Raw genomic sequence first — 27,600 nt, 5'->3', positions numbered from 1 at the left:
CTGTACTTCTTATGTAATTATTCAGAAATTATTCACAAAGGATAATCATTTAAGCCAGTGGTTCTCAACCTTTTTCTTTCCACTCACATACCACTTTAAGTATTCCCTATGCCATAGGTGCTCTGTGATTAGTAAGGGATTGCTTAAGGTGGTATGTGAGTGGAAAGAAAAAGGTGAAAACCACTGTTTTAATCGTACCTCATTGACTCGTTATGTGCACGGTTTCATAACTCCAAAGGAAATGTGCCAATGACAATTTTTCTCAACCAAAATATTTCAGTGACAATTGGGTCTAGAGGAGTGGTTCTTAACCTTCTCTTCCCACTCACATACCACCTTAAGCAATCCCTTACTAATCACAGAGCTCCAATGGCATAGGGAATACTTAAAGTGGTATGTGAGTGAAAAGAAAAAGGTTGAGAACCACTGATGTAAGTAAAGTGTATTGATTGTGGAAATAAACATAGGTGAAAACTATAATTGGCAGCTGAATCCGTATAATTTCATTTTCACATCCATCCATCCATCCCCCAAAGTTAGCCTTTGTATTCTCACACAGCTGAGAGAATCAAAGATTATGGAGATGTCAGATACATACATTTTTGACAAAAATGTAACACACTGGAGATGCCAGCATTGCTCTCACATCATTTAGCTTTTTCAGCATGTTACTGAAAGCAAAAGAAACCTTGAAGCATATATCTGAGGCATGCATAAGAGATTATAGAAGGCATCACTTTTCAGTTATTTGATGTCCCTCATATTTTTATTCATTGATTTATGTACTGGTACTTGATACATTGGTCCAAAATACCCAGTTGCTGGAATATAAAACTCTTACTGTTCATTGAAATTACTCTGTAGGGCATACAGCAATTTCTCTATTCACATATATGCAATTAGAGGAGGAAATCTAGAACTTGTAGTCAATAATACTCTTCTCCACAGATGCAGGGTGGAAATTTTCAAGTGGGCATTCTACACTGAATCAGTGAATATACGTAAATTTTGTTATCCTTCAAGCAATCAAAGTAATGACATTGTTAACTGTTGGTCAATGAGATTAACTGAATTTTTAAGCATACCAAGAGATTTTGTTTTGCTGAATAATCTTTCTGGCCCTGAAATACTAATTTGTTATTCTGATTCATGATTCCTTTATTGACCTGTATTAAAACAGGTGTAATATTACACAAAATTGACTCTAGTCTGCTGTAAGGCAATGCAGCTTGATCAATGACTACACGCAGATACGAAGCACATGGCCAAAGGCTTTAATGTCCTGAAACCTCCAAGGAGACTAGGGCAGTCAACCTTTATTGGGAGTTGCCAGGTAGGAGACTGGCCAGCCTGAGCATTCCATTGAGGTCCTCCACCTGCGTTACCATGTTCCACCACAGGCAGACATAGATCACCATCAACAGAAATTGCCAGGTGCCTGTTACAGGCAGAGAAAGAGAAGCAAAAGAGGGATCCCCCAGAGTCACTGAGTGCCCAAGAATTCTCCTCCCGCATCTTCCATAGCCACACAGACTTCAATCCACACCATTGGCAACCCGAGCTCCAGGTCCAAACCTCCAACATGACCAGAGCCTTTGGCATCCTCGCATCTTGATTTTGATACCTGGCACCCTTTCAGCCCCTCTCAAGCTATTCTTCAGCAATCTGCAGCCTGGTGTGAGTCCTTTGACCACAGTCTCCAACAGCCACTGTCTGTGTGTTCTTCAGTCACAGAGCCCTCACTGGTCTGCTGTCATGGTCACCATCCTGCAGGGTCATCTCCTCTGCTTCTCCTTCTCAAACAAGGTATAGTCTCCCCATTTTCTGGTGCTCTGCATCAGTCCTCTGCTTTCCTGGAGTCTGCCACCCTTTTGAAGGTGCTGCTGAATGCAGGCGCTGCCATCTTGGACCCAGGTCCAGCAGTTGCAGGATTTTAAATTAAACCACCATTGGATCCTTAAACAGATTGTTTAAACCCATATGGAGGCCATTGATAGTTGGACTGGGTGGTAGAATCCTGCGGAGGAGCACTGCAACTCCTCTCTGTGGGAGAGCGCCGGTGACAGCACTTCCTTTGCAGCAGCTTCCATTCATTTTTCATTCACACCATTTCATTGTTAGAAATTCCATAGATTTTAAAAATTTCTTTGTGAAATGTAAACTTCTATCATAATCTTTCACATATATCTCATATTTCTGCTTCAAGGTTTCTTCTGCTTTCAATAACATGCTGAAAAACGTTAAACAAAAGTGATCAATTCTTCTTCGTTTGATAATTCTACATTCTGGTGCTACCATGTTGAAAATTTCCAATAGCTGGCCTCCTATTGCAATTTGGAAAATTATAATTCTGCGCCACATGTATACATGTATGCAGTTTTCTTTAATGTTCCTTCTATGTTGACTTAAAGCCCAAACCTACATTGCACTTCAGTGAATCTTTCATAACTTTAATTACCCCTATTTTTTTCAATTTAATTTTGCTGAAAACTTTTTAAATTTGTGGATAATTTCAAAATATTTTGGTTTTGTAAATTTTTTTTCTGCGTATGCAGGTGTTTTTTTTTAAAAAAAAGTTGGTGCATGACCATTAAAAACTGTTTAAACTGATGGTCTCTAAACTAAATTTGTAATAGATGCAATAATCTGTTTCATTTTTTTGTCACAGTGAAGGAAAAGGAGATGAATGTGGGAAAAAAAATAGTTGAATACTAATTCTGTTTGGTGACCCAACTTTCTCTATTAAGAGTAGTGTTGGCTATTAATGGAGACTCATAACTGTTTCATAGGAAGTTTCTAGGTGGACATCAGCTTTCTAACGTTCAGTGGATTCTGAGAACTGGAGGTGGTTTTGCTGTGATTTTTATCTCCCTGGAGCAAAAGAGAGCTGCAGAAACAATGCTGATACATTGATATACAGATGCTGATATAGAGCATAACCAACCCCTTTCATACATTTTCAGTCTATTGACAGTGTGTGCCAGCTTGCACTGGTCAATGCTAATAGTTCAAAAAGGAAAATAAGCCCAGGAATTCTGACATGTGCTGATGGATGAGATGACCCTAGATCTCTGACATAAATGGAGCACCAAATTAGTATTTATTAGATCTGATGCAGGATCGCAGGCATCATTAATCTTCATGGGAATTGTATGATTGTGGTTTAGAAAGCATAAAGGAAGGCAATTTACATTTATTTAATGTTGTTATTTAATATTTTAAAATTATTATTATATTAATACAATTATTTATTTCTTTTAATGTATTTTCAATTGCATGACATTTAGAATCTTAAAAATAAAAAAAATCCATCAAAAACAGCTTATTAAATGGTTAAAATACACCTCATGTTTTGAGGCCTCTTGGGTTATCTGTACTGTTTCACTGTCGCCTCTATCAATTGCCCATTGCTGGAGTCTATAATGACTCACTAGGTAAACTGGCACTCTACAACTAACCTACATAATTAAAAGTATGCGGGGTCATTGGAAGGCATTTGCAGTTGTGGGATTGTGTCAGCAAGATCTGGTCCCAATATAATATTTTCTCTACTTGTATCAGGACATAATGAGTTAAATATTAGAAGGACGTAGCGTGGGTGGGTGAAGTTGGGCATCAAAAGTTCAGCGTTTGTTTCTGCAGTACATGAGTACCCTGTTTACCACTCTTACCACTATCCAGCAGGCTATATATATTGTGCTCTTGGTCCTCCAGTCCACATACTAGTAACTCCATGGCTTGGTGTGAAGAGCTTATGTCAGGTTGGTGTTGGGTGGCAAGAATGAATGATGTGGGTGCTCATGCTCAGATAAGGAGGTCGGAGCTGCACCCTGAGCCACATTGTAAACTTGCAACACGCACTCACTCCCTGTGTTGCTAAATTGCCTGAATTATACAGTCTTGCTCACATCTACTGTTGGATGTGATGGAAGCTGCTGTCTCCCCAATTCATTGGTTGCTTTATTCTTTCAGTGATCACCTTTGAGCTCGTTGCCATAAGCTGTGCAGCCAATGATAGGGAGGAAGAGCACCTTCATCAACGCATCTCCATATGTATAATGCTGTCCACGTGTCATTCAGTGCTGACTCCACTGGTGCTGCTGGAAGACATCCTGAGCACTAAGCAAGCAACCAGTGTGCACCTAACATCAGGACAAGTTCATGGAGCTGTTAAATTAGTTTCTACATTAAAATAAATTTACACTTTTTACTTGGTTAGTGTTGGGCATTTTATTTTAGAATGTTAGTATCCCTGTTAAAATATCACATTGCACCATATTTGTAAAAACAGTCTTGAACCAGAAATGTTCCTATGGACCAAATCTTTTTTAAAAGTTTTGTCCTAAAGTGTTGTGGCGGTACACCACCAGCCTTCTGCAGGGGGAAACCTCTGTACCTGCAGGACTGTAAGGGGACAGGACAACACCTGGCCGGCTGCCAATCACTTGGGATGAATGGATCAAGCCCCACCCGGTAGGGTGTCAATCACCCTCCGGGATATAAGCCTGCGCTGACCTCCCGAGGCCTCACACTGAGTTGCTGCAGGCTCTGGAGGTTTTTGTGGATTAAAGCCTGTTGTTTAGTCTTTACCTTGTGTGTATCTGATTCCGTCTAACAGCGCACCACAAGTGTTTAAAACAAAATTGAGTCAGTGATCAAGTTAAGAGAAAGCAAGTCACCTGATAAAATGCTTGGTTTCAGAACTTATAAATAATCCCTGGTTATTTCTTGTTTAACAGCTACATTGCAAATCAACCAAACCTGTCAGGTATCAATGATCATGACGTGGAACCATACACTGGCCTAAGAAATCTGTGAGTATTTCAAATATGTTAGATTATTGCATTAGCTAGATATTTGAAAGCTGTTTATGAAATATTTATGTATTGAAATGTAATTTATCTACTTTATTTTCCAGGACTTTGGTTAATTGTGGATTGACATTTATTTCACGGCAGGGGTTTCTCAATAATCCTCGTCTCCAGTACATGTAAGACTTTTTTCTTTTCAATGCAATTTTTTATTTCCATCTGTCTTCATGCACTTCACACCCATGATAATACTTACTCCACAAGTTTGAGCAGAGTTTTATGATTACCTCTTTATTTGGGTAAAAAAAAATTAAAACAATCAGCTTGTGAAACTCAGCAGGCCAAGTAGCTTCAGTGTGAGAAAGAGAATCGTCGATGTTTTGGGTTGATCGAGGAGAGGGGAGATAGCGAGTATAAGGAGGAGGAGAGAGTGGAGGGGATATTGGGATTGGTGAAGCAGGTAGGGGCAAAGGATGATGAACAGTTAGAGGGCATAAAGGGTGGAGTTGGGAGACAGACTCAGGTGATTAGTAGGTTTCAAACACCTATGTCAGTTGTTTCAAATGGGATTTTTCAACTTGACTGTGGCAGTTAGATGGAGAATTCCATGTCCACCCCAGTCACTTCTCAAACATGAAGTTATCTTGCCTAACAAATTCCTAACTCTTGATGAGCTATCTCGATATCCAGCAGGGAATGATGAATATCAAGGAGTCAAGGATTACTGTCATCTTTCTGTAGGGGTTTTGCAGGTTATCTTCCGCATTTCACTATAGATTTCCTGGTCAAAATTACTACAGATATCATAAAAAGACATGCAAGTTAATGGCTAGGTTTTCTTAACATCTTATGTAGTATATTAAAATCTCTTGCTTCTTTACTTGGGTCAGTTGTTTGAAATTGAATTTTTTAACGTGTAGACTAGTGGATGGTTCCACTTCCACCAGATCACTCCACAAACTTTATTACATTATTTTCTACCGGAGATTGATTCACTTGCTGTATATTTTCAGAAAATCCATTGTTAATTCCATTTTTGATTAAAATAATACTTAAAAACAGATTACCAAAGCAAGTTGAACATTGAACATGCATATAGATGGTTTGTTTGTTGAATAGAGTATGTCAAAGACAGAAACAGTAAAAATGCTTTTACAGAAGCACTTCTTGTTCTGTAGAAAGCTGGCACACTTCTGTATCCATGCCTTTGAACTTGAAGAAGTAAACCTTTCCCTCATCATGCATAATTCTCTCATCCATTGATCACTGAAAATCTCTGACAAAGAGGAGGCCATTCTATCAGTTGAGAAATAACTTTCCTGTGAGTTTCAGATCTGGATGAATTTGTTCCCCATCCCACATTCCCATACCAATTTCTTCAAATTCTTGCCTTTGGTTTCTGACCTCTCAACTGAGGGAATGCAATTCTTTTTATTGACTCTACCTGGCCCCTCATCATTTTAGATCTTTAATCACATTTCCATTAAGTTACAATTTTCCAGGTCCTTATTCACCTTTGCAGAATCTGTTCTTATCCTCTCTAGTACAGTAATGTGGAGACAAGAAATGAACATATTACTCAGGGTTATTGTTCCAGTCTCATCTTAGAAAATGCTGAAACTATTCACCAGATTTGGCAGCATCTGTGGAAAGAGAAGTCGAAAGAACCTTTGTGAAAATTTTTACTTAAATATTGTTTTTTTTTTCTCTCTGAAAAGATGTTTCAAGCATTTTCTGTTTTTCTTTCAGCTTTCCAGATTTTTGATTTTTCACCCAGCATCGGTGTCTTGCTTTTATGTTCTAATCTTCAGTTAGTCATGGAAAACATATTCCGGGCCTTTTTGACTACCTTTTTGATTTGTCGTTTAGGTTAGGATCTGTGGTTTTCTACACCAATGTTTTTCTGTTCTTCCACACCACTCAATATCTTCCCAGTTAATGCACATTCCTTGCAATCTTCGACCTATCAACTAACCCATCCATCAGCAAACATTCTAATTAGTTCCTCTGCCCTTATGATCTAAAGAATTGTTATAAAAAAAATAAGGGACCAGGTACAAAAGCTTGAGGAACTATAGTGGCAACAGCCTTCCATTTCAAAAACCCTGAGAACCGTAGCACTTTGCATTCTACCACTGAAACAAATTTGGATTTAATTCACCATTAAATTTAAATTTAGATATACAGCAGGGTAACAGGCCCATTTGGTCCACCAGCCTGTGCTGCACAATTATACCCAATTGACTTACACCCCTGGTACGTTTTGAAGGGTGGGAGAAAACCCACATCCCTGGGAAAGACCAATACAGACATGGGAAGAATGTACAAACTCCTTGGAGACGGCACAGAATTTGTACCCCAGCCCTGACTGCTGGCACTGTATCAGTTTTGTGCTAACTGGTACGCAACTGTGCCACCTCACAAGCATGTGATGATTACATCACATGAGGGTTTACTTTTTTTAAAACCAGCCTGCCTGGTGGGACTTTGTTAAAATCTTGCTAAAGTCTATGTATATTAATATATTTTAATGTACCAAAAAACTCTGATCTCATCAAACTTCTTTGTTTCCTGTTCAGAGAATTCATGTTAATTGACATGATCTTTCTTAGAAAATCTATTTAGACTGTCTTTGGCTAGTTTGTGCCTTTACAAATGAAGGTATATATTGCTCATTACAATAATTTTCTCATCCCAGGTATTTAATTACACAGTTAATTCCTTTCTCCCTTCTCAAACAACTGGAGATTTTTCTCAATCCTAAATCATCTTGCACCATTCATGGTATCGTAAAGGCTTGCAACATTGTAATCGAAGAATTGTTTTTTGAGATAGCTTTCATTTGGGCCTGATGACTTAGCAATTCTGTGTATAATCCTCATACAACTTATTTTACAATGTTTATACTATCCAATGTTTTATAATCTTTTGTGATAACAGCATCAGCACCTCCCTTACTTTAGGAAAGGCACACAAGAAATTATTTAACATACTTCCCCACATTGCATTAATTCAACATCTCCTTTGCGTGTATCAGTTGCAGATATTGCTCATGGGGCAGTTTACCAAATTGGCTTATTTCATAGATTACAATTGGCAAGTCTTACAGCAAAGCTGTTCGTAAAACTCAGTTACAATACAATGTTTAAAAAAAATTTCTGAAAGTATTTCTTCACTGGATATTGAATTAAATTTAGATGATCAAAGTCGATTTCAAGGCATTGGTCCCAAGAGAGGTGAGAGGAAAATGGCTGATGTCATAGGTACTCAAGCCAGGTGGGGAGGGGAAGAGTGAAACTTAGACTTGGATCAAAGAGGAAGCTATTATTACAATTTTTATGGCTGATAAACTCTCAGCTGTGAAGGTGTTGCAGTCAGTCCTCAGCCTGTGTTGGAGAGTGAAGCAGTGAGACAAGAACTGCTGGTGAGGCATTTGAAGTTGTCTCATTTGACTGTCAGTGGACTGACTTTCACAATGTAAATATATGCGGGGTTAAACTCATTGCACAGGAGGGTAGAGAAAAAGGGAAATGTATTCTAATGTCAGCTGTACAATAAGATTATCCTCAACCCCAAGGGAAGGTAATTCACTTGAGAAAAATAAATTCTAACCTTTTGGAATTTTTACTAGAAGTCCCTCATTGGGACCTCTGCACAGACAATGATGATGTAATGAATTACCTGTGCATTGTGAATGTAGGGAGGTAGGATGAGACATCAGTCCTACACATATATACCTGACTTTGTGTCACAGCATCATGGCATGTATCTAAGTTCTCATAAGGTGTAATAGAATCTCTGTCATCAACAATAGTTATGTAACATCATTCTAAGTGGCTAATAGTTTGCATGGTGCACAGATTTCCAGTTCTCTTATTTTTCTATAGGTTTAAACAGTTTGGAAAGGGGCATAGAGTGAGATGAAATAGCTGCAAGATTGTGTTTTGGATTAAGTAGCCTGACCCTGTACTATAACATTCTTTGTAATTTATCAGTGTTTAATCCAGTATTACTGAAACCAAGGCATTCCATGATCAGGCATTTCTGAGGATATTTACCCACGATTTCTTGACAGTGGTAACCCACGCATGTTTACCGCTCACACCCAATAAAAAAATTGTTCATCTTGTCGGAACCTGGGAGTGAAAAGCTTTTAGAAGCTATTCCCAAGAACTGACAACTGTTGAATAAACATTTTTTTGATAATCCATCACATTCAGAAACATTCAGGACAATTCAAATTAATCATACAATTAAACAATGAGAGATTAGCTGCAGAGTGTGGTCATCAAAATCCTACTGAATTCTAATCAGCAAGTTTGGGTGAAGATATCCCAAAGATACTGAGAGTTATGTGGGGAGTTAGTAGTTCAGGAAGCACCAGGATTTCCCTGCAGAATGGCCAAAATTTGTCAGAGTAATTTTGGACTTTAGCAGGAAGATGTCTGGTTCAATGAGGTCAGCTGTCTTGTCATCCTTTGGCAAGAGAAGCCTCTGAGAATTGATTTCTCTGTCAGAGGCATCCCTCCCTTCAGAAGAGGCATGGGGTGTTTGAATGCAGTACCCAGGAGCAATGTATTCTGTCAGGAACTCCTGCGTTGGCCTTTCTATTCACAGTTTGTCGTTTATAAAACTGGGTGAATAATAAACTGCCAATTTGGGGAAGAGAGCAAGAAAGTGTTAGTAACCATGGCAAAAAATAGAAATATCAGTAAGTCACACAAGTACACAAATTGGAATTTGGCTCGTTAAATTTTTCCATCACTCAATAACTTCATATCTGATCTGATTGCAATCTCAATTCTGCATTCCCATTTTATCTGTGATATCCTTTCAGCCCTTCACTTATGAGGTATTTATGTACCTCCAGCGTAAAAATATATGTAATGACTACTTCCATTGCCATTTGTGGTAGAGTTTCAATGACTTATGAACAATTGAGATAAAATATTTTGTCTCATCTCTTGCTTAACTGAGTGGTCCCTTATTTCGAGATTCATCCTAAGATAAACATCCTCTCCATATCCACCCTGTCAAGACTCACCAGCATCTTGCATACTTCAATTAAATGCTCTCTCTCACTTCTCCGAGGTCCAGTAATTTGACCATTTTTTGACTTTGGAATACTGACCAACAACACACCTCAAGGCTACACACTTAAGTCACATAATATTCCCTACACACTGATGATCGCATGGCCAAGTTTGGCTCCAATGCAATCTATAAATTCTCCGATGACATCACTGTTGATGGTTGAATAACAGATAATGATGAGTCAGAATAAAAAAATAGAGATTGAGAATCTGATTGGGTGATGACCAGAACAATAATCTTGCTCTTAACGAGATTTTTGTGGACTTTATTAAAGTGAGGCCAGAAGAACAGCATGGTAGTAGAGAAGGTTAATAGCTTCAAATTATTGGGAGTTCACATATTGGAGGATCTCTCCTCAAACCTGAATATTGAGGCAATGTGGAGAAGGCACATCAAGGTCTCTATTTTTAACAAGTCTGAGGAGATTTGGTATGCTGTCAAATACTCTATCAAACTTCTATAGATGGAATATGGAAAGTATACTGACTGGTTGCATTACTGCTTGATTTGATCATTTGGGTGCCCAGGAACATAGCAAAGTCCATCACAACCTCTTCATTAAATTCATTTATTTGAGACATTAAGTCAAAAAGGCAGTGAACTTCATAAATACCCCTGATTACAATCTCTTCTCGCTGCTGTCTTAAGGCAGAAGATACAGAAGTGTGAAGTCCAGCACCCCCCAGGTTCAAGGTTTTTTTCCAACAGCTATCAGGCTCTTGAACCTATTTGACCTATCAGGCTATTTGACCTCAATACCAACCATGAAAATGATCTCTTTACACTATTGAAATTTCTTTTTTTTTCTTGCACTAACTGCTCAATGAATATTTATTTATCTATTCTTTTATATTTATAATCTCTTTCTCTCTCTCTTGCATATTATGTAATCTAATTTATGCTATTGTAGTTTTATGTACCTGTGTGGCTGTGGCAATTCAGAAATTTGGTGCATCTGTCCATTAAAAATTGTACTTGTATTTCTGCAGTTAAACTCTCATCAGAATGTTTCCATCTTCAAAATCAAAGATATCTACCTTTATATATCCACCTCGACAACTCTCCCTCCCTCTCCTTTCTTCTCCCTCTCCTTCCCCTCTCCCTCTCCTTCTCCTCTTCCCCTCACCCTCTCCCTATATCCCTCCCCCTTCCTCTACAACTCTCCCTCCCTCTCCTTTCCTCTCCCTCTATATATATATATATATATATGTATATATCTTTGGCTTGGCTTCGCGGACGAAGTATATATATATATATATATATATGTATATATATGTATATATATGTATATATGTATATATAATATATATATGTATATATATATATGTATATATATATATGTATATATAATATATATATGTATATATATGTATATATAATATATATATGTATATATATGTATATATAATATATATATGTATATATATGTATATATAATATATATATGTATATATAATATATATATGTATATATAATATATATATGTATATATAATATATATATGTATATATAATATATATATATGTATATATAATATATATATGTATATATATATGTGTGTGTGTATATATGTGTGTGTGTGTGTGTGTGTGTATGTGTGTGTGTATATATATGTGTGTGTGTGTGTGTGTGTGTGTGTATGTGTGTGTGTATATATATATATATATTCATATTTGTTTACTTTAAAAACATAATTCCCACTGGTTATACTAGTCTAATTCCAAGATTTTATCAAATTCCCATTCAATTTGTAAATGAAAACATTGTGTGTTGTCCAATTCTCAAAAGTCAAATCATATATTCACTTTCTGGTACAATGTAATTATTAATACTTTTAAAATATATTGTGTTTAATTACTTTTCCACAGTTTGTATTAGCCTGTAAAGACTAGTTGCATTATTATTGAAATTATTTTGAACATTCTTCTGTCCATTATTTTAACAAAACTGTAAAGAGTACAATAAAATGACATATTGTGTTTTTAAAGAATGGTCAAATAAATATCAGAAAATGTCAAGCATTAATGTTGATACAATTTACAGTAGTAATTTATGGTCTACTATTTCCAACATGTATATTTGTAACAACTGACTCTCATTTTTTTTTTAATTACAGCAACCTTGCCAACAACAGGTTTTCAAGCTTGTCATGGAAACCTTTTCGCTATCTGAACCTGACTCATTTGTAGGTAGCATTTCATAAATATTTAGAAAAAAAAGAGAGCTTTTAAGTACCAAAATTTTAACTGGGCCTCCAGCACTTTGACAGAACTGAATTGTAAGGTGAATTGATTGTACAATTGTATTAATGGATATAGAACAGAAATTATGCTTTGTGCTATTACCATTCAAAAATTTAGCACATTGAATTGCAATTATATTGTCCGGTACAGTACTTCAATGAGGGTGATGATCTGTTTATTTTGAAAAGTTGATGTTTCTGGCTAAACAAAGGATATAAAGATTTTTTTTCTCCAAATTAATCAGATGATTTTGTAGCATTTTAGTTTCTAGTCTTTTGTAACCTTATAGGAATTATAATTTTTTAAAATAACTTCTACTATGGAGTAGCTATATGTACTTTAATCAAAAGTGATTATTGAACTGTTGAAATTCTCTGTTCCAATTATAACAGAAAATAGAATGGCTCCAGGAGTTCATGAGTAGTGAGAACACTTGACTAATCCTACCTTCCCTGTTACAGCCTTTCTTAATATTCCATTACCTTGGGGCACAGAGACCATCAAAGCATTAAGTCAGCCTGTTGCTCTACTGATTCAAGTTTTATACTTGACTTCCTTAGTATATTTGATGCAATTATTTTCTGATGATGTAATTTGTTTTAAAATTGCCACAGTGATCAGTCCGAAGTGTGTAGTTACCCAATTTTGCAATAATACATATTTAAAATAGCCAATTTTAGGTGATGAGTCACCATTGGAAAGTCTGGTATGAATGAAAAACATCAAATGTTGAAATGGCACATTATGTTGAGATAAACTGTCATATAGCTAATCTTTTTAAAAATTAATTTAATTTAAATTAATTTTAAAACAGACTTCAAGAACTGTTTACATTTGATATCAAAGCATTGTGTTATAATAAATATCAATAAAAGTTAACTCATTTGATTGAATAAACTTTTAATACTTTTTAGTAATTTAGTTCCTGAGATGATTGTTACTTCTTACACTTTTATACCTGAAATAGAAACATATATTTAGTTAGAGGTCCTTTTTAGAACTTTTGAATATTAGGAGATAAATATATATAATTTAAATTAATGAGAGCAGAAATTTAACTTGTTAGCACCAAGGTTTGGATGTTTGCTTCTGTATCACAATTTCTATTTTCATAAAATGAACTATTTTAATTGTTCAAGCTTTTCTTCCTTACATTATGAGTCCATTCTAATTAGGCAAAAATATTTATTCACTATATTGATAAATAAAAAATTACATGTGATATGTAACTTTTACTCAATTGAATTTGAGTATTAAGTAGAGATGAGCATCAAAAGAGCTGCTGATAGACTATAGTAGTTGCAATGGAGTAGATTAGCAGCACTAGATTATGAGAATTCATTTCATTTTTTCCTATTTAAAAGTATTACAGATTTCCTTTGGACTTGTTGGTCTGTCTGCTGTTCCAGCAGATGATTTTGTGTTAAGCTGTGAAAGGTTCGAAGACTGAATGCAACTTGGTTTCCAGTGTGGGTTTTATATTGGCTGTTGGCCAATCAGATCTTTATTAATGTCTGCCCATAATTTGATTATAAACTATTTGATTTGCTCTGTGTGGAATTTAAAAGCTAATCAATGGAACATTTTTACACCTAGTACATTCTCAAATACAACAAGTTCTACTTGTAGAGTATGTTGGTGGCCTAAGCTTTAGGGATTTATGTAGTAAGAGAGGGTTTTGGGGGTCACTGTATGATCACATTTTTTTTATTTAATTTTTTATTTTTCACACCATAAATCACGTTAGCCATGATATACACTTTTTCTTTTTCACACATATACAGTGACTTTTTCTCCCCCCCCTCCCTCCTCCTAAGCCACCCCCCCACCCCCCCCCCTCATCCATTTTAGGTATACAATCTAGGTTGCATTAAGCCAGTCAGACAATGTTGTCATTCAACAAAAATACACCAGAAATTCTACTGAGTCCATTCTTTTCTTTTCTTCTCCTTCCATCAACTTAGGTAATGTTTGTTCCCGGTAGGTTTTCGCTATTGTATTTAATATAAGGCTCCCATACTTGTTCGACTATTTCAATATTATTTCTTAAACTATATGTTATTTTTTCTAATGGGATACATTTATTCATTTCTATATACCATTGTTGTATTTTCAAATTATCTTCCAATTTCCAGGTTGACATAATACATTTTTTTGCTACGGCTAGGGCTATCTTAACAAATCTTTTTTGTGCATCCTCCAAGTCAATTCCAAATTCTTTATTTTTTATGTTACTTAGGAGAAAGATCTCTGGATTCTTTGGTATATTGTTTTCTGTTATTTTATTTAATATCTGATTGAGATCATCCCAAAATTTTTCTACTCTCTCACATGTCCAGATTGCATGAATTGTTGTTCCCCTTTCTTTTTTACATCGAAAACATCTATCAGATACTGTTGGGTCCCATTTATTTAACTTTTGCGGTGTAATGTATAGTCTGTGTAACCAATTATATTGTATCATACGTAGTCTCGTATTTATTGTATTTCTCATCGTTCCAGAACATAATTTCTCCCATGTTTCCTTTTTTATCTTTATATTTAAATCTTGTTCCCATTTTTGTTTAGTTTTACCATTTGTTTCCTCACTGTATGATCACATTGAAGATTAAAATTGTTAGTCACATGTTGAATTTCCGGTCAATTTCCATTCGTCGATGTTTGACGAATCAAGTTTGGTCGGTAAAATTCGTTGTCATTCTTATCTTGAAGACAGGGGTGATTTCTATATATCAGAGGACAGTCATGCCAGGATACTGTCTAATTTTAATTCAAGGTCCATGAAGATAGTCCTCCAGCCACATTTAAGCTGCTTTCAGGTGGAATTGCCTGGAGAATGCAGCTCCGGAGCAGGCTGCAAGTGTTTGTGAAGAGTCATTCAGGTGGCAGCACTGAAGGAGGTGTTCTGCCATCTGAAAGGTTAGAAGCAACAGAGCAAACGCTGGTTCCGAGCAGGGGCAGCAGCCTGACAGCTCGCCTCCCCGCTGCCTGACAGCCCTCTCCCCGCTGCCTGAAGCACCCCGGTGCAGGACTGCAGGGCTGGGGCAGCTGGCCGACGAGGGAGGGAGTACGGGCATTGGGCGGCCAGCGGGGGAGGGAGTTCGGGGCTTGGGCGGCCAGCGAGGGAGGGAGTAGGGGGCTTGGGCGGCCAGCGGGGGAGGGAGTACGGGGCTGGAGTAGCCAGCAGGGGAGGGAGTACAGGGCTGTGGTGTCCGGTGGGGGAGTACGGGACTGGGGGGAAAGTATGGGGCTGGAGCGGCGGAGGGGAGTTTGGGGCTGGGGCGGCTGGGGGGAAGTACGGGGCTGGGGCAGCCGGAGGGGGGGGAAGTATGGGGCTGGGGCAGCTGGAGGGGGGGGAAGTATGGGGCTGGGGAAAAAGGCGGGGGGGGGTACGGGGCTAGGGCGGCCATCCCCCAGATTCCTGACTTATTGAAAGCTCTCACCTTTTAAATTTAGCGGGATTTTCTGTGCGTGTGTAAGCCCCGTACTCCCCCGCCAGCCGCCCCAGCCCTGTAGTCCCCTGTCAGCTGCCCCAGCCCCATAGTTCCACACCAGGGGACTGTCAGGCAGCAGGGAGGATGGGTGTCCACAGCGGGGAAGGTAGGTTTCGGCAGCGGGGCTGTCAGCGGGTCTCCAGCTGACTGTCAACAGCCTGCCCGCTGCTAGGTACCTGAAAACTGCTCACAGCTTTGCCTCAGCTGCTTTCAGGTGCAACGGGGGAATTATTGGAGCAGGATATTATACCTACAGGAGAAGGGTTGGGTAGGTAAACCTCCTGGCTGGGTTCTCCAATTTCAGGTGGCCACTCGACAGCTGCATAGGAATACAATAGGCTGTTTTACAGTCGGGTACTGAAAGTGGCTTTATAAACCTTGGGCTTCCTTGCATTAAGATTTCCATAGCCTTACTATACTGGTTTCTCAACTTACTTGTCAACCACTGTCTCCTGTGAGTCAACATTCCAGTCCGATCCAAGAACAAACACTTTCCACCAGGATGGGGAATAAGATTGAGTGCATTGGTCTCAGTGGAAGTTAAAGATGACTCTTAAAAGTGGATTGTCGGGTTTGAATTTTTTTTATATGCATTTAAGTATGAATCCATTTCTATTTACCTCCTGAAGTGATGTGGGGGAAATGGCTAAATGAGCCAGCACAAAGAAACAGCAATAATTAATGCTTATTCTGGCTATGTCTTCCCTAATTTTATATTCTGAAGAAAACAACCCTAATCTAGAGAGTTTAATGTCCTGACTTCAATTCTACAACCCTAGCACCATCTGTGGAAATCTCTTCACTTGCTAGAGCTATCAAATTATTCCTCTTGTCCAGTAACCAGAACTTTACATAATATTCTGGCTGTGACTTAAAATGCTCTGAATATTTTCAGGATGACTTAAATTCATTTGTATTATTTGCTTCAGTCAATAAAGTTAAATTTCTTCCTTTCCCATCCTATTGTGACAAAAGTCATGCCTGATCAACCTTTGAATTTTAACTAGAAAAAAATATTCACCCAGTCGTAAATAAGGGGAATTTAATTCAATTATGGAGGAGTAGAGGAGTGTTGTTTTTAAAATACAAAATCACTCAATGTTGCAAGTGTGGAACTCATTGCCTCAAAGGGTGGTGGAAGCAATCATCATACCACATCTAAAAAATATACAAGAGTCATGATCTAGAAGGATATGGACCAAGAAATTAGATTTGAGACCAAGAATATAGATGAGTCTATTTTTGGATAACTTAGAAATGATGGCTGAATGGCTTATTTGTGTTATAAATTTCTTTCCTACCAAACTGAAGCAAGGATAATTACATAATTACTGCTGCATTGGACAATAATTCTAAAGTAGGTTCCAAATTTTTTTCCCCTGCAGAATCCTGACAAAAAACCCATTCCTGTGTTCCTGTGGGATTGCATGGATCCAGATTTGGCAGCAGAAACAGCTGGCTACCCTGAATGTTCAGAACCTGACATGTCGCGAGGAGAATGACTTGAGGATAACTCTGTCACACATGAGGATCCCAGATTGTGGTATTGGCATTTTCTTATTTGTCCTATCAAAAGCATTAAAAAAAAAATCTCTCACTCCAATTTGTAAGATCTGACCAAAGCAGAAAAAGGAATAAACAGAAAGAAATAGAACCAAGGAGTGGAAATGATAAGGAAGTAAAGCTGTTGAAAGAGTTTTGCGTATATAATGTAAGCTTTGACATATCTCAAGAACTCCTATTTTAATATCAGTTTAGATTCTGATACCATGCTCATTATTGAAAATGGCCACCAGTAAAAATTTTGAGAAGGACTGATGAATAATAAATTTTTATCTTATATATTTAAGTATCATATCAAGAATTTAAAGATTTGTTCTATGTTTGTACTCAAATGTGTAATTGGAGTTAGGGCTCCATATCTGATAACACAAAGACCTATGTTATCAGATGCAAATTTACTTATTGACAATTCCTTACTAAAATGACACATACTTCCTCACTCTCTCCATCCCCCCCCTCCCCCCACAAATTCCCAACAGCTGGTCAGAATGACAGCTTAACCAATATGTCCTTGGTCTGCATTTTGGTCTGGGATCTGGGTAGAAATCTTTGATGGTGGGGTCAAAAGGAAAATATGTGGACATCAGCAGGAAAAAAAGTGCATTGGATGACATCCATTATTTTGACTGCTCTGTTCCCAGCACCTGCTTCCATCCTGATGGCAACACTGCTGCAGCTGTGCTTATGGCAGTACAGCCTCTGGTCTCTACTTGGGAGATGCATCTTCCAAGATTCCTTTGTGAGGTCCTATAGCCTGGTCTTTAAACTGAGGGCCATGTACAAGTTTAAATGGCCTTCAGAATGGGGCTGGCAGTCTTTTTACATTGGAGAACTTATGGAGATCTGTGTCCGGTATTGTGATTCCCATGGTTGGTAGCTCATACCACAATCATTTCAGGCTTTGGGGGAATTAGTGGACTAGCGTAGGACACTCGAGTGTGAGTATACCACCCACCGAAAGGGAGAAGCCTGGGAGAGGACCCCATTGGGTAAGAAAGGACCAGCAAGGTGGCCAAAGGACTTACACAAGCTGGAGTCTGATATATGGGAACCAGGTATTGGGACTGGGATTTGTGTGGCTACTGATGATGAGTAGGACTCCCAAGAGCCTCAGACACTAACAGCTTTCTAATTCTATGGGGTTTGGAACCAGAGGCCAAGGATGGTGACTTGGAAGCCAAAGGCCTTGGTACCTTGCTGGAATGGACAAGAGGCTGTGCATTAGCTGAGATGATGTAGTGACATTGGAAGAGATGTTGTGATTCATGGACACTGGTTCTGAAGGGACTGCATTTTTGCTTCTCTTTCTCCTCTTGGCAGGGTGCTAGACTAGTGGCCCCTCTTTATGTGCTTTTATGGGCAAACAAAAGTAAACAAATTTTGTGTATTTATGTACACAACAACAAAGGGACCTTGAAACTGATGAGGACATTTCAACTCAGAACTTGGCTCACTGAGATAGCTCATGATGGTGAATCATCAGCTTTAAATATTTGCTGCATTTCTTGGCTTGAACTTAATCAAAGTACAGATAATAAATACATTTTGAGGGTTCTTTTAAAAAAATAAGTTATGTAATTTGGAAATGGTGTGCCTAGCAATAGATGGCAGATGCTTCGCAATCAATTATTTACAGTATGATCGAATGCACATTTAAAATGGACCTCTAGACTTGTACATTAGACGAGAATGCCTGTATATTTTGCAGCTGAGAACAAGTCTTGGCTTCATGCCTACTCTCCTTTAAACAGATGGTTCCCCATGTGCACCATGGCGTTGGGATTAACACTCTTTTGATGCTCAAGCATTTCTCTTTGGAGAATTGTTGGAACAGAAGTAAACTACAGTGTACCTCACAAAATTCAGTTCTATCATAGTTAAAATGAACATCAAGGTGATTTACTCTGCAGATCCCTGAAATCTTCATTTAGTAAGAAACATTTATGGAACTAGATGATTTGCATTGATAGTAAATCCTAGATGGTGGTTTTCATGAATTCCTCCTCACTGATATGTACTTACATATCAGCTTTGGTGTGGCAAAACTTTCCACTGTGTTTCAACTTCAATCATCCACAGCAAAAGCCACGTGAGAAGAAATTAGGGCAAATGTGTGTAGGTCAAGAAGAAGGTTCGAAGGAGTATCAGAAAAGAGGAAAGTGAGGAGCCAATTATAGTGGAGCCCTGAAGGGTCACTCGATGGGACTTGTACTGAAGTTAGAAAGATGAGAGCTACTGGCCCACACCATTTCTGAAAGCCTCTTAGTACGTCAGCATCAGGTAATGAGATACTTCTTTCCAAAGCACAAAGAGTGATTTGATTACAAAAGATTCAAAATGAACAAAGTCAAAAACAAATCAAGCTAACTTAGGTGAGATCAAATAAAGTTTACATTATTATTTTTGTCTGCCATCCATATCAGAACAATAGAATGTTTACAAAGCAAATGGGGTTGAAATCATGCTCCTTCATATTGGTAACAACTGCATTTACTTTAATGTACTAAACTTGTTTAATTGATCACTGCTTTGGTTTCTGCCATGGCAAAAGTTCAAACACATTCTCCATTTTTTTCTCACTTAATTTTCATTTTTGCTTCATTCACTACTAACATTAAATAAAAATAAATTCTATTAATACTTTTAACACAAGGAAGTATTTCTGCTATAATCAATAGGACATTTTGTCAAACTTCCATAGTATACCATTAACAGTACAAATAAAAATTGCAAGAAGTGGTTGACTGAGATATTGAGCACCCAATCTGTGTTAGGCAGTCTCATGGATTTGAGAATATTTTATTTCCCTCTGATATTATGGGTTCCATTGCATAAATGAGGCCAATGCAGGTGTGTGAGTGGGCAGATGTATTGATAGCTTGTGAGGTGGTGTGCTTATTTTGTTATCTACTGTGGGTATCTGAGTGCTTCCATTGCAAATACATAAAGTTCATAATATTATCCAAGGTTCTCATTTTCCACATTGATTACTTATGGACCAGAGGTTTGCTGAAAATCAATGAAGATGTTGCAATTTTTCCAGAAGATATTGAGCAGTCCTCTAACCCTTTCCTCTGTACTTTCGATGCTCTATTTTGATCTTGCTTATGGAAAGAGATTATCTGTATGCTTCAGTGAACGAGCTGATGATCATTTTGAGCTTGGGCTCTGAATAAATGTCACCTGAATACTGAGCTGTGAATCTTTTCTGAATCGACCTCACTTAGCATAGTGTCAGCTCCACACCCCTCAGTGAAGAATCCGAGTGTGAACTCGGGACTTTCTATGACAACTTACTAATGTCTGGAAAGACCAAACTGGATTTGCCCTGCTTTTTGTAGACAGGACACGTGACAGAATGAATTTCTATCAAAAATATCTGTTCTGAATCAACTTCACTAAGCATGATGTCAGCCCCACACCCATCAGTATTTCATCTAGGCTGAGTAGATTGAAAGCTGAAAATATATTGGGATCTCTCAGTCTTGCAGCTGAATGTTGAAATTACTAGAGAACTGAGAAGGTGCACTCACTACATCTCTGGGCAAGCAATTACACCATTGGTATTGGCCTACAAGGTACAACATTCTCAGGTCCTTCATTTTGAGAGGAAGGAAGATCATTTTTAGCCAATTGTTTTTATACATCACCAACAGCAAAGCAAATAAAGATGTCTTTGCCACCTTTCAACTCCTACTCACTAAAGGCCTGCCCATTAATACTTTGCTATGGCCAATCAGGACCATTTTGCTTAAGATATCCTCTGAACCGTGGCTCAAGATGAATTGCCATGGGGAAGTAAAAGCAACCTCTTTCAAGAGCACATTCGACTAAGCATGATTGAGTAAAATTAAAGTTAATGAGAATGAAGGGGATTTTCCCTAATCGCATTCCCTTGATACTGATTTGCCATTGATGGAGTCACCTGGAGTGCTAATCATTGCTCAGAAACCTTGCTGGATTAGCCACATTAATATTGATGACTGCAAGATCAGAGGCTGGGAATTCTGTGGCAGATGACTCGTTATTCTTCATCATAAAATCACAATTTGAAGCTTGCTGATTCATTGCTATTTTCACTAACTAGCAATTAATTTGCCGTAAATCAGTCTTTCTGCTGGCAGTAACTGGTCAATTCTTTGTAATTCTCTACAAAGTTTCTACCCTACTTTCAGTAAGTTGCTACAATTTCACATACTGTACCTTTTTCAAGCCCCTTCACCTTGATTAATTCAAGCATCTGTGGTCTTCAAGCACCTTTGTATTTGTTCAACAGTACAGCACAAGTAGGTGTTGTCAATTTCAACCATAGCTTGAACTTCCTGAGGAACTAGTCATCTATCTTTCCTTCACCCTCACTGCCATGATAAGATTAATTTCCCCACAATATGAAAGTATGAGAACTACAGGTATGGGCATGGCTTTTTATTCATTGAGGTTGCAAACTATTTGTGAATATATATTGTATAAGATTGATGGTAAAGCTGATCAATAACTGCATTCATTCTGCCAGTTTTTGGGGAAGCTACTAATTTGGTTGTCCTTTATCAGCATCTGTGTTGATGTAACTTTTTTCTAGTTACTTTTTTTTGTGTGTCTTATGAAATGGCCAACCAGATGACAGGTTTTACACATGTCGGGATGAGACATTATCACTGATATTCATCTCTTTATCACTGATATCCATCTCTTTATCACTGGTAATACAATGTGGATTTCAAACCGGTTGTTCAGGGCTTTCTCCTTTTAGTCACATATGATTTTTTACACAGCTGGTGTGTTCCAAGAAATTATTGCCATTTTTCCGGAATGCATGCTGTGTAAAAAGGTTGGAATGGGAATGCGCGTACCATTCCAATTCCGATATTTTACCTCCTAAACCCCTAGTAAATTTCCCGGAACGCCTGCAGTCTAAAGTTAATCGCAAGCATTCCGTGAACAACAGGCTAATGAATAGCATGTATCGATGACATATGTTGCAAGTCCTACCTCTCTAATTGCCATACTTTCGGTATACTGTCTAAACTTGCGAAAGGAAATAGAGATTTTGAGTTTTAGTTGTTCGTATGTGAATGACCAATACCAAGATGTCGGACAGTCTTTAGACTGGTAAAATCATGAAAATTCTATCTTTAAATAAAACATAACTGGCACAATACTGAGGGGTGATATTTTGACATGATTAAAATGCTAATTATGTTTGACACATGTTCTACAACAGTACTGAGTCTTAAAATATTCTTTATTTTTAGTATTTACCTAGATTTTTTCATTGTTTGTATATCTACTGTTTGACATCCTTAAACAAACATTTGAAACTGAAATTATGATGGTACAACACGTAATCTCACATAAATTGAGTGATTAGTTGAAATCAGAATTAATTTGTTAAATTAACAAATGCCTGTAGCTAAGGATGAACACTTTAAAAGTGGTTTGTTTCATTCACTAACTGCTATGGTAGAACGAGTAATCAGTTGAACTTTATTAGATTCTGAGATGTGTACTGTCTCTCTTTGATGTTTGACCTCCTCAGTCTTTGCAGTATTATCTACTTTTATTTCACATTTCCAAGAACTAATGTTTTGGTTTCTGAAAAATAAAACTGTTGTTTATTCAAAACCTAAAGTCTGTTGAGTATTATGTATTTTTAGGGGATGTATTTTTATCTTTGCGACACTGTTTCACCTGCTGAGCTTCTCCAGCATTTTGATTTTCGTGATTTACTATTGTTATGGGGGATAGGGTGGGGGGGGGGGGGGGTTGTGGGTGGTTACGTACCTTGGGGGAAAAAAAACCTGCTATTTATCGCTAAATATTTATCGCTATTTATTTTGTAATATGAAGCTGTGGAATCTGTATGTGCATCAGGTTGAAAGAATGGATGTTGATTTATTTAACTTTTTTCACATGTATTCTGTGAGGGCAACTTTTATTCCATATCTCAAATGTTTGGATAATGATCTTTGGATTCTGTAAGGGCAAATTTATGTGATACAAACCACCAAAATATGGTGACTGCCTTCACCATATTTCATCTTTATTCATTTGAAAATTTGTAGCAAGAGATTGGATAAAATTAAAATGAAGCGTTATAAAGGGCAGTAGAACTAAAATGCTGGAGAAACAGCAGGCCAAATGGCGTATTTTATATAGCAAAGATAAAGATTTATTACCAACACATCAGTTTTGATCCCTTCGTCAAGGTATGACCAAAATGATGGGAAGTGCCTGAATAAAATGGTGGAGGAGGGGCAGGGGAGGAACACTGCCCACAGGAAAGAGGTAATAAGTGAATAAGGGAGGGAGAGCACAACAGCAAATGGGAATGGGGATAAATCTGTGAATGGAGAGGGAAGTGGGTGAAGAAAGGAGTCAGAGGGATTTGGAAGAGAAGGAGGATGGGGAGTGGTACTGGAGAAACTGGAGAAGTTGATGTTAATGCCATCAGGTTGGAGAGTGCCCAGATGGAATATTAGTTACCCAATTTATGGGTTGCCTTGGTTTAGCAGTTCATGAGGCAATGGATAGATATATCAGCATGGAAGCGGGGCACAGAATTGAAATTGTTGGCCACTGGGAGACTCCTGAAATTGTTGCGGACAGTATAAAGGTGCTCTCAGTGAATCAATCTCCCAGTTTGTGTCCAGTCTCTCCAAGGTAGTGAATGGTGGTGAAGGAGGTAGTGTTGGCATAAGTATAGCATTTCCTGTAGTCACAGAGGAAGAGGCCAAGAGGGAGACTGATGGGTAGAGGTGAATGGATGAGGAAGTCGCAGAGGGAATGGCCCCTATGGAAGGTGGAGAAGGTAGAAGGGAAGATGTGTCTAGTGGTGGGAACATGTTGTAGGTGATGGAAATTGTAGAGGATAATATGTTGGATGTGGAAGATGGTGGTGTGGTAGCTGAGGACAAGGGAAATCCTGTTTTTGTTGAGTCTCGGGCAGAGGGGGCCAGGGCATAAACCATTTCAATCACAGTGTTTGGAAACTTGCATGTTTTACTCCTAGGGCAGTAGAATTAATTGGTTTATTCTTTCAAATAGGTAGGCATAATAGCAGAATGGTCTCCTTCGCATTGTTCTAGGATGTTAAATTAAAATTATTGCCATTATTCTCTTTATTACAATTCCCCTGAGTTTTCTCCCGTTTTGTTTCACAGAGATGCCTAAAGCGACTGTGAACGTCACTAATGTAACTGTGAATGAAGGTGGAAAAGTTGCAGTTAAATGTAGTGTCACAGGAAGACCAACTCCCATGGTGTTCTGGCAAAAGCATGGCCGCTACTCATCTTTTCAGGTATAAACCTGATACTCTCAGCATTTTAGAATTTGTAGTGTGATTTATCGTTTTGGACTTAGTCTGATAGTTTCTGCACATCCTTTGAAGAGGTTTGCCTCCATATCTGTGTCTCTATGAACTGGATCTATGAACTATGATCGGGACTGTTGTGTATGAGTGTGAGGTCCTGAACTTCCAAAGACGCAATGGCTGAAGTCATACTTATAAAGTGCTGGTACTGTCCTACAGCCTGGTAGTGGTGTGCGAACTTCAACAATTTCCCAGTAATTATGCTGAACCCACATCAGATAGATAAAGGTACATTTATTGTCATTTAATATTACTTTAAATTTCTCAACTTTAGTCTACCATAAAGGCACAAAATGAGGAGTCGCTACATTGCCTTGCATCCCCAGCAATCAAAGAAAGAGAAGCAAAAGAGAGTCCCTTCAAAGATGCTGAATATCTGTGAATTTGCTTCTGCGGCCATACAGCCTCCTGTTCACTCCATTGGCAAACCTAAACACCCACTTTCTGAACCTCCAATATGATCAGGAAGCTATCAGAGCTTGAGGACTTTCCGGAGTTCTTGTCGTTTGTTCCCATGAGCCAGTCTCCAGCAGCCTGATGCAAGTCCTTCGGCAGCCAGAACCTATGTGGATTTTTCAGCCACTGAATTCCTCAGTGGGCTGCTGTCATGGTCTCCTTCCTCCTAGAGTTAGCTCCCTGCCTTCTCTTTTTCAGTTGGAGGGGAGCAGGGGAGTGAGGGGAGAGTTCTTGCTCTGTGTGCTGATTTCCCCAGAGCCCACAACCCCTTGTAATCCCTTTGTGGTCAGTTGGCCCCTTTTTAATAGGCTGTTAGCATTATGACTGGGCAGTAGAATCTCCCAGAGGTCTCTGATCCCCACTCTTCTGTGTTCACCCCAGTGGTAGCGGTGCCACTGTTTTCATGTGCATGTTCAATGACTCCATTCATTTTAGCATGAGCTAAGACAAGCAGGTGCAAAGGGCAAGGGTAAGCAATATTTTAAAAAATATATTTTAGTTAATTGTTTTCAGCCTTTTATTTTTAATTCTGAAATTGTAATTTAAAGACAATTAACAATACCTTTATTTTGAACACAGTCAGGGCCTGTCTGATCAAATCAGGCCCAACTTCCTTGAGATAATTCTCATTGGGACATTGGTTTTAGTGGACAGAAGAGTGATGTGTGTGTTTAACAAGCCTCATAAAGGAAATTCTGGGTTAAGATGACAATATCTGAACAGAAGAAACTTCTCAATGACGGGCCTAAATAACAATAAGTGGCACTGACATCCACCAAAATGAAGTTCTTTGAGAGGGTGACCATGGCTCATCTAAATTCTTTTCTACCAACAGCCTTGATCCACTTTAATTTGCCTACCAGCCAAACAGATCCACAGCAGACACTATCTTCCTATCTCTCCACTTTGCCTCAGAACATTTGGGCAGCTACTGTACGTTAAACTACTGTTCATAGACTACAATTCTGCCTTTAGTATAGTACCACAGTCCCTGGCAAATTCATTCCCAGACTTCAGGATCTGGGCCTCAATGCCTCCTTCTGCAGTTGGATCCTTGAGATCCTGTCCAACCAACTGCAATCAGTGAAGATGGGTAACATCTCCTCCATGATCATGCTCAACACCACAAGAATGTACTCAGTTTATTGCTATACTGCTTCTACATCCATCAGTGTACAGCAGTGGGCTGGATGAGATGGAACACAGGTAAAGAGTTTGAAAGTTTAGTGGCACAGTGTCAAGATAACAACCTCTTTCTGAACATCAATCACCAAGTCAAAGAAGATGATCATAGAGAGGGGTCAGAGTCCACACCCCTGTTCACATTAATGGACACTGAAGTTAAAGACTAGATTGCTTTAATCTCTGAGGAAGAAGTATCTCCAATTGCCCAAACTGGAACAAGCACATTGACATGACAATCAAGAAAGTGCACCAATGCCTTTACTATCTAAGGAGACTAAGGAAGTTCAGCATGTCCTCCTTGTCCCTCAATAACATCTCAAGATCAGAAGAAACTACAGAAGGTAATAAATGTAGCTCAGACATAACAAAACCTTATCCCCACACTCACCACCACCCCCCCACCACATGGACTCCTGCTGCCTAGGAAAGGGAGGAAGCTCACTGCAAGACCCATCACATCCTAGACACACTTCTCTTTCCTCCAATTCAGGAAAAGACTTAAAATCATGAATATCTGAACCTACAGGATCAAGACAGTTTCTTCCTGAAGCCATCAAGCTCCTGAATGAACCCCATAACATTGCTCTTGTGCTGCCTATGCTTGGTACTAATTGATCTTTACATTGCAATCCTATACTCTATAAATTGTACTCTTTATATGGCTGTATATAACAGAACAGATGATCTCTTGGTATGTTTGCAGAAGAACCTTCACTATTCCATGTATTTTGTGACAAAGTTAATAGGAAATAATTTTATTTCATTTTCCATTCATCTGCTGATATCCCACATCTCTCCGAAAGGTGGAGCCACCTGCTGGGGTGCAGTTCCCAGGCGTGGGCTTTGATTCCAAGTACATTAAAAAAAATACTAGCACAGGGAGTTCTCTGATTAACCAACCTGATAGCTCAGAGCAGTGTAAATTCTTTAGCACAAGAAATTGAGAGATGATCATAATTCAATCTGGGGATCAGAAGCAGTAGAAAAAGAGAGCAGAGAAAAATAAGTGGACAGAGATGTTGAGCTGAACTTTGTAACATTTAAATAAAATGATAATATTAACCCAGTCCCATTTAAAAAGTTCAGAGAATTAAAACAATTAAACAATGACCAAAGTTAAGGACTCAGACATGAGATTGCTCAAATCCCAAGGCTATTATTTCAGAAGACCTCTCCTGGAGCTAGCACATCGAGGCAACTATGTAGAAGGTACACTATACCTCTCCTTTTTCTAAAGAACCAGAGAAAATTTGGCATGACATTGAATACTCTATCAAATTTTCACAGGAGCACTGTGGAAAGTATACTGATTGGTTTTATCACAGCCTGGTTTGGGAATTCAATTGCTCAGGAATGCAGAAAGGTCCAGAAGATAACAAACATAG

General features: G+C 38.3%; 1 protein-coding gene across 1 annotated transcript in view; it reads left to right on the top strand.

The window, feature by feature from the left end:
* ntrk2a (neurotrophic tyrosine kinase, receptor, type 2a) overlaps positions 1 to 27,600 on the top strand; it is a 298,501-nt gene that overhangs the window by 18,751 nt on the left and 252,150 nt on the right. Inside the window, exons 2-6 of the mRNA XM_069929911.1 lie at positions 4,740 to 4,814; positions 4,919 to 4,990; positions 12,022 to 12,090; positions 17,028 to 17,185; positions 24,366 to 24,502. Of these exons, the coding sequence (XP_069786012.1) occupies positions 4,740 to 4,814; positions 4,919 to 4,990; positions 12,022 to 12,090; positions 17,028 to 17,185; positions 24,366 to 24,502 (511 nt within the window). The remainder of the gene's footprint in view (positions 1 to 4,739; positions 4,815 to 4,918; positions 4,991 to 12,021; positions 12,091 to 17,027; positions 17,186 to 24,365; positions 24,503 to 27,600) is intronic.

The sequence above is a fragment of the Narcine bancroftii genome, chromosome 1 (assembly GCF_036971445.1).
Source record: "Narcine bancroftii isolate sNarBan1 chromosome 1, sNarBan1.hap1, whole genome shotgun sequence".
NCBI classification, from domain to species: domain Eukaryota; kingdom Metazoa; phylum Chordata; class Chondrichthyes; order Torpediniformes; family Narcinidae; genus Narcine; species Narcine bancroftii.
The sequence above is the reverse complement of the archived record's forward strand: the minus strand, read 5'-3'. Positions and strand labels throughout refer to the sequence as shown.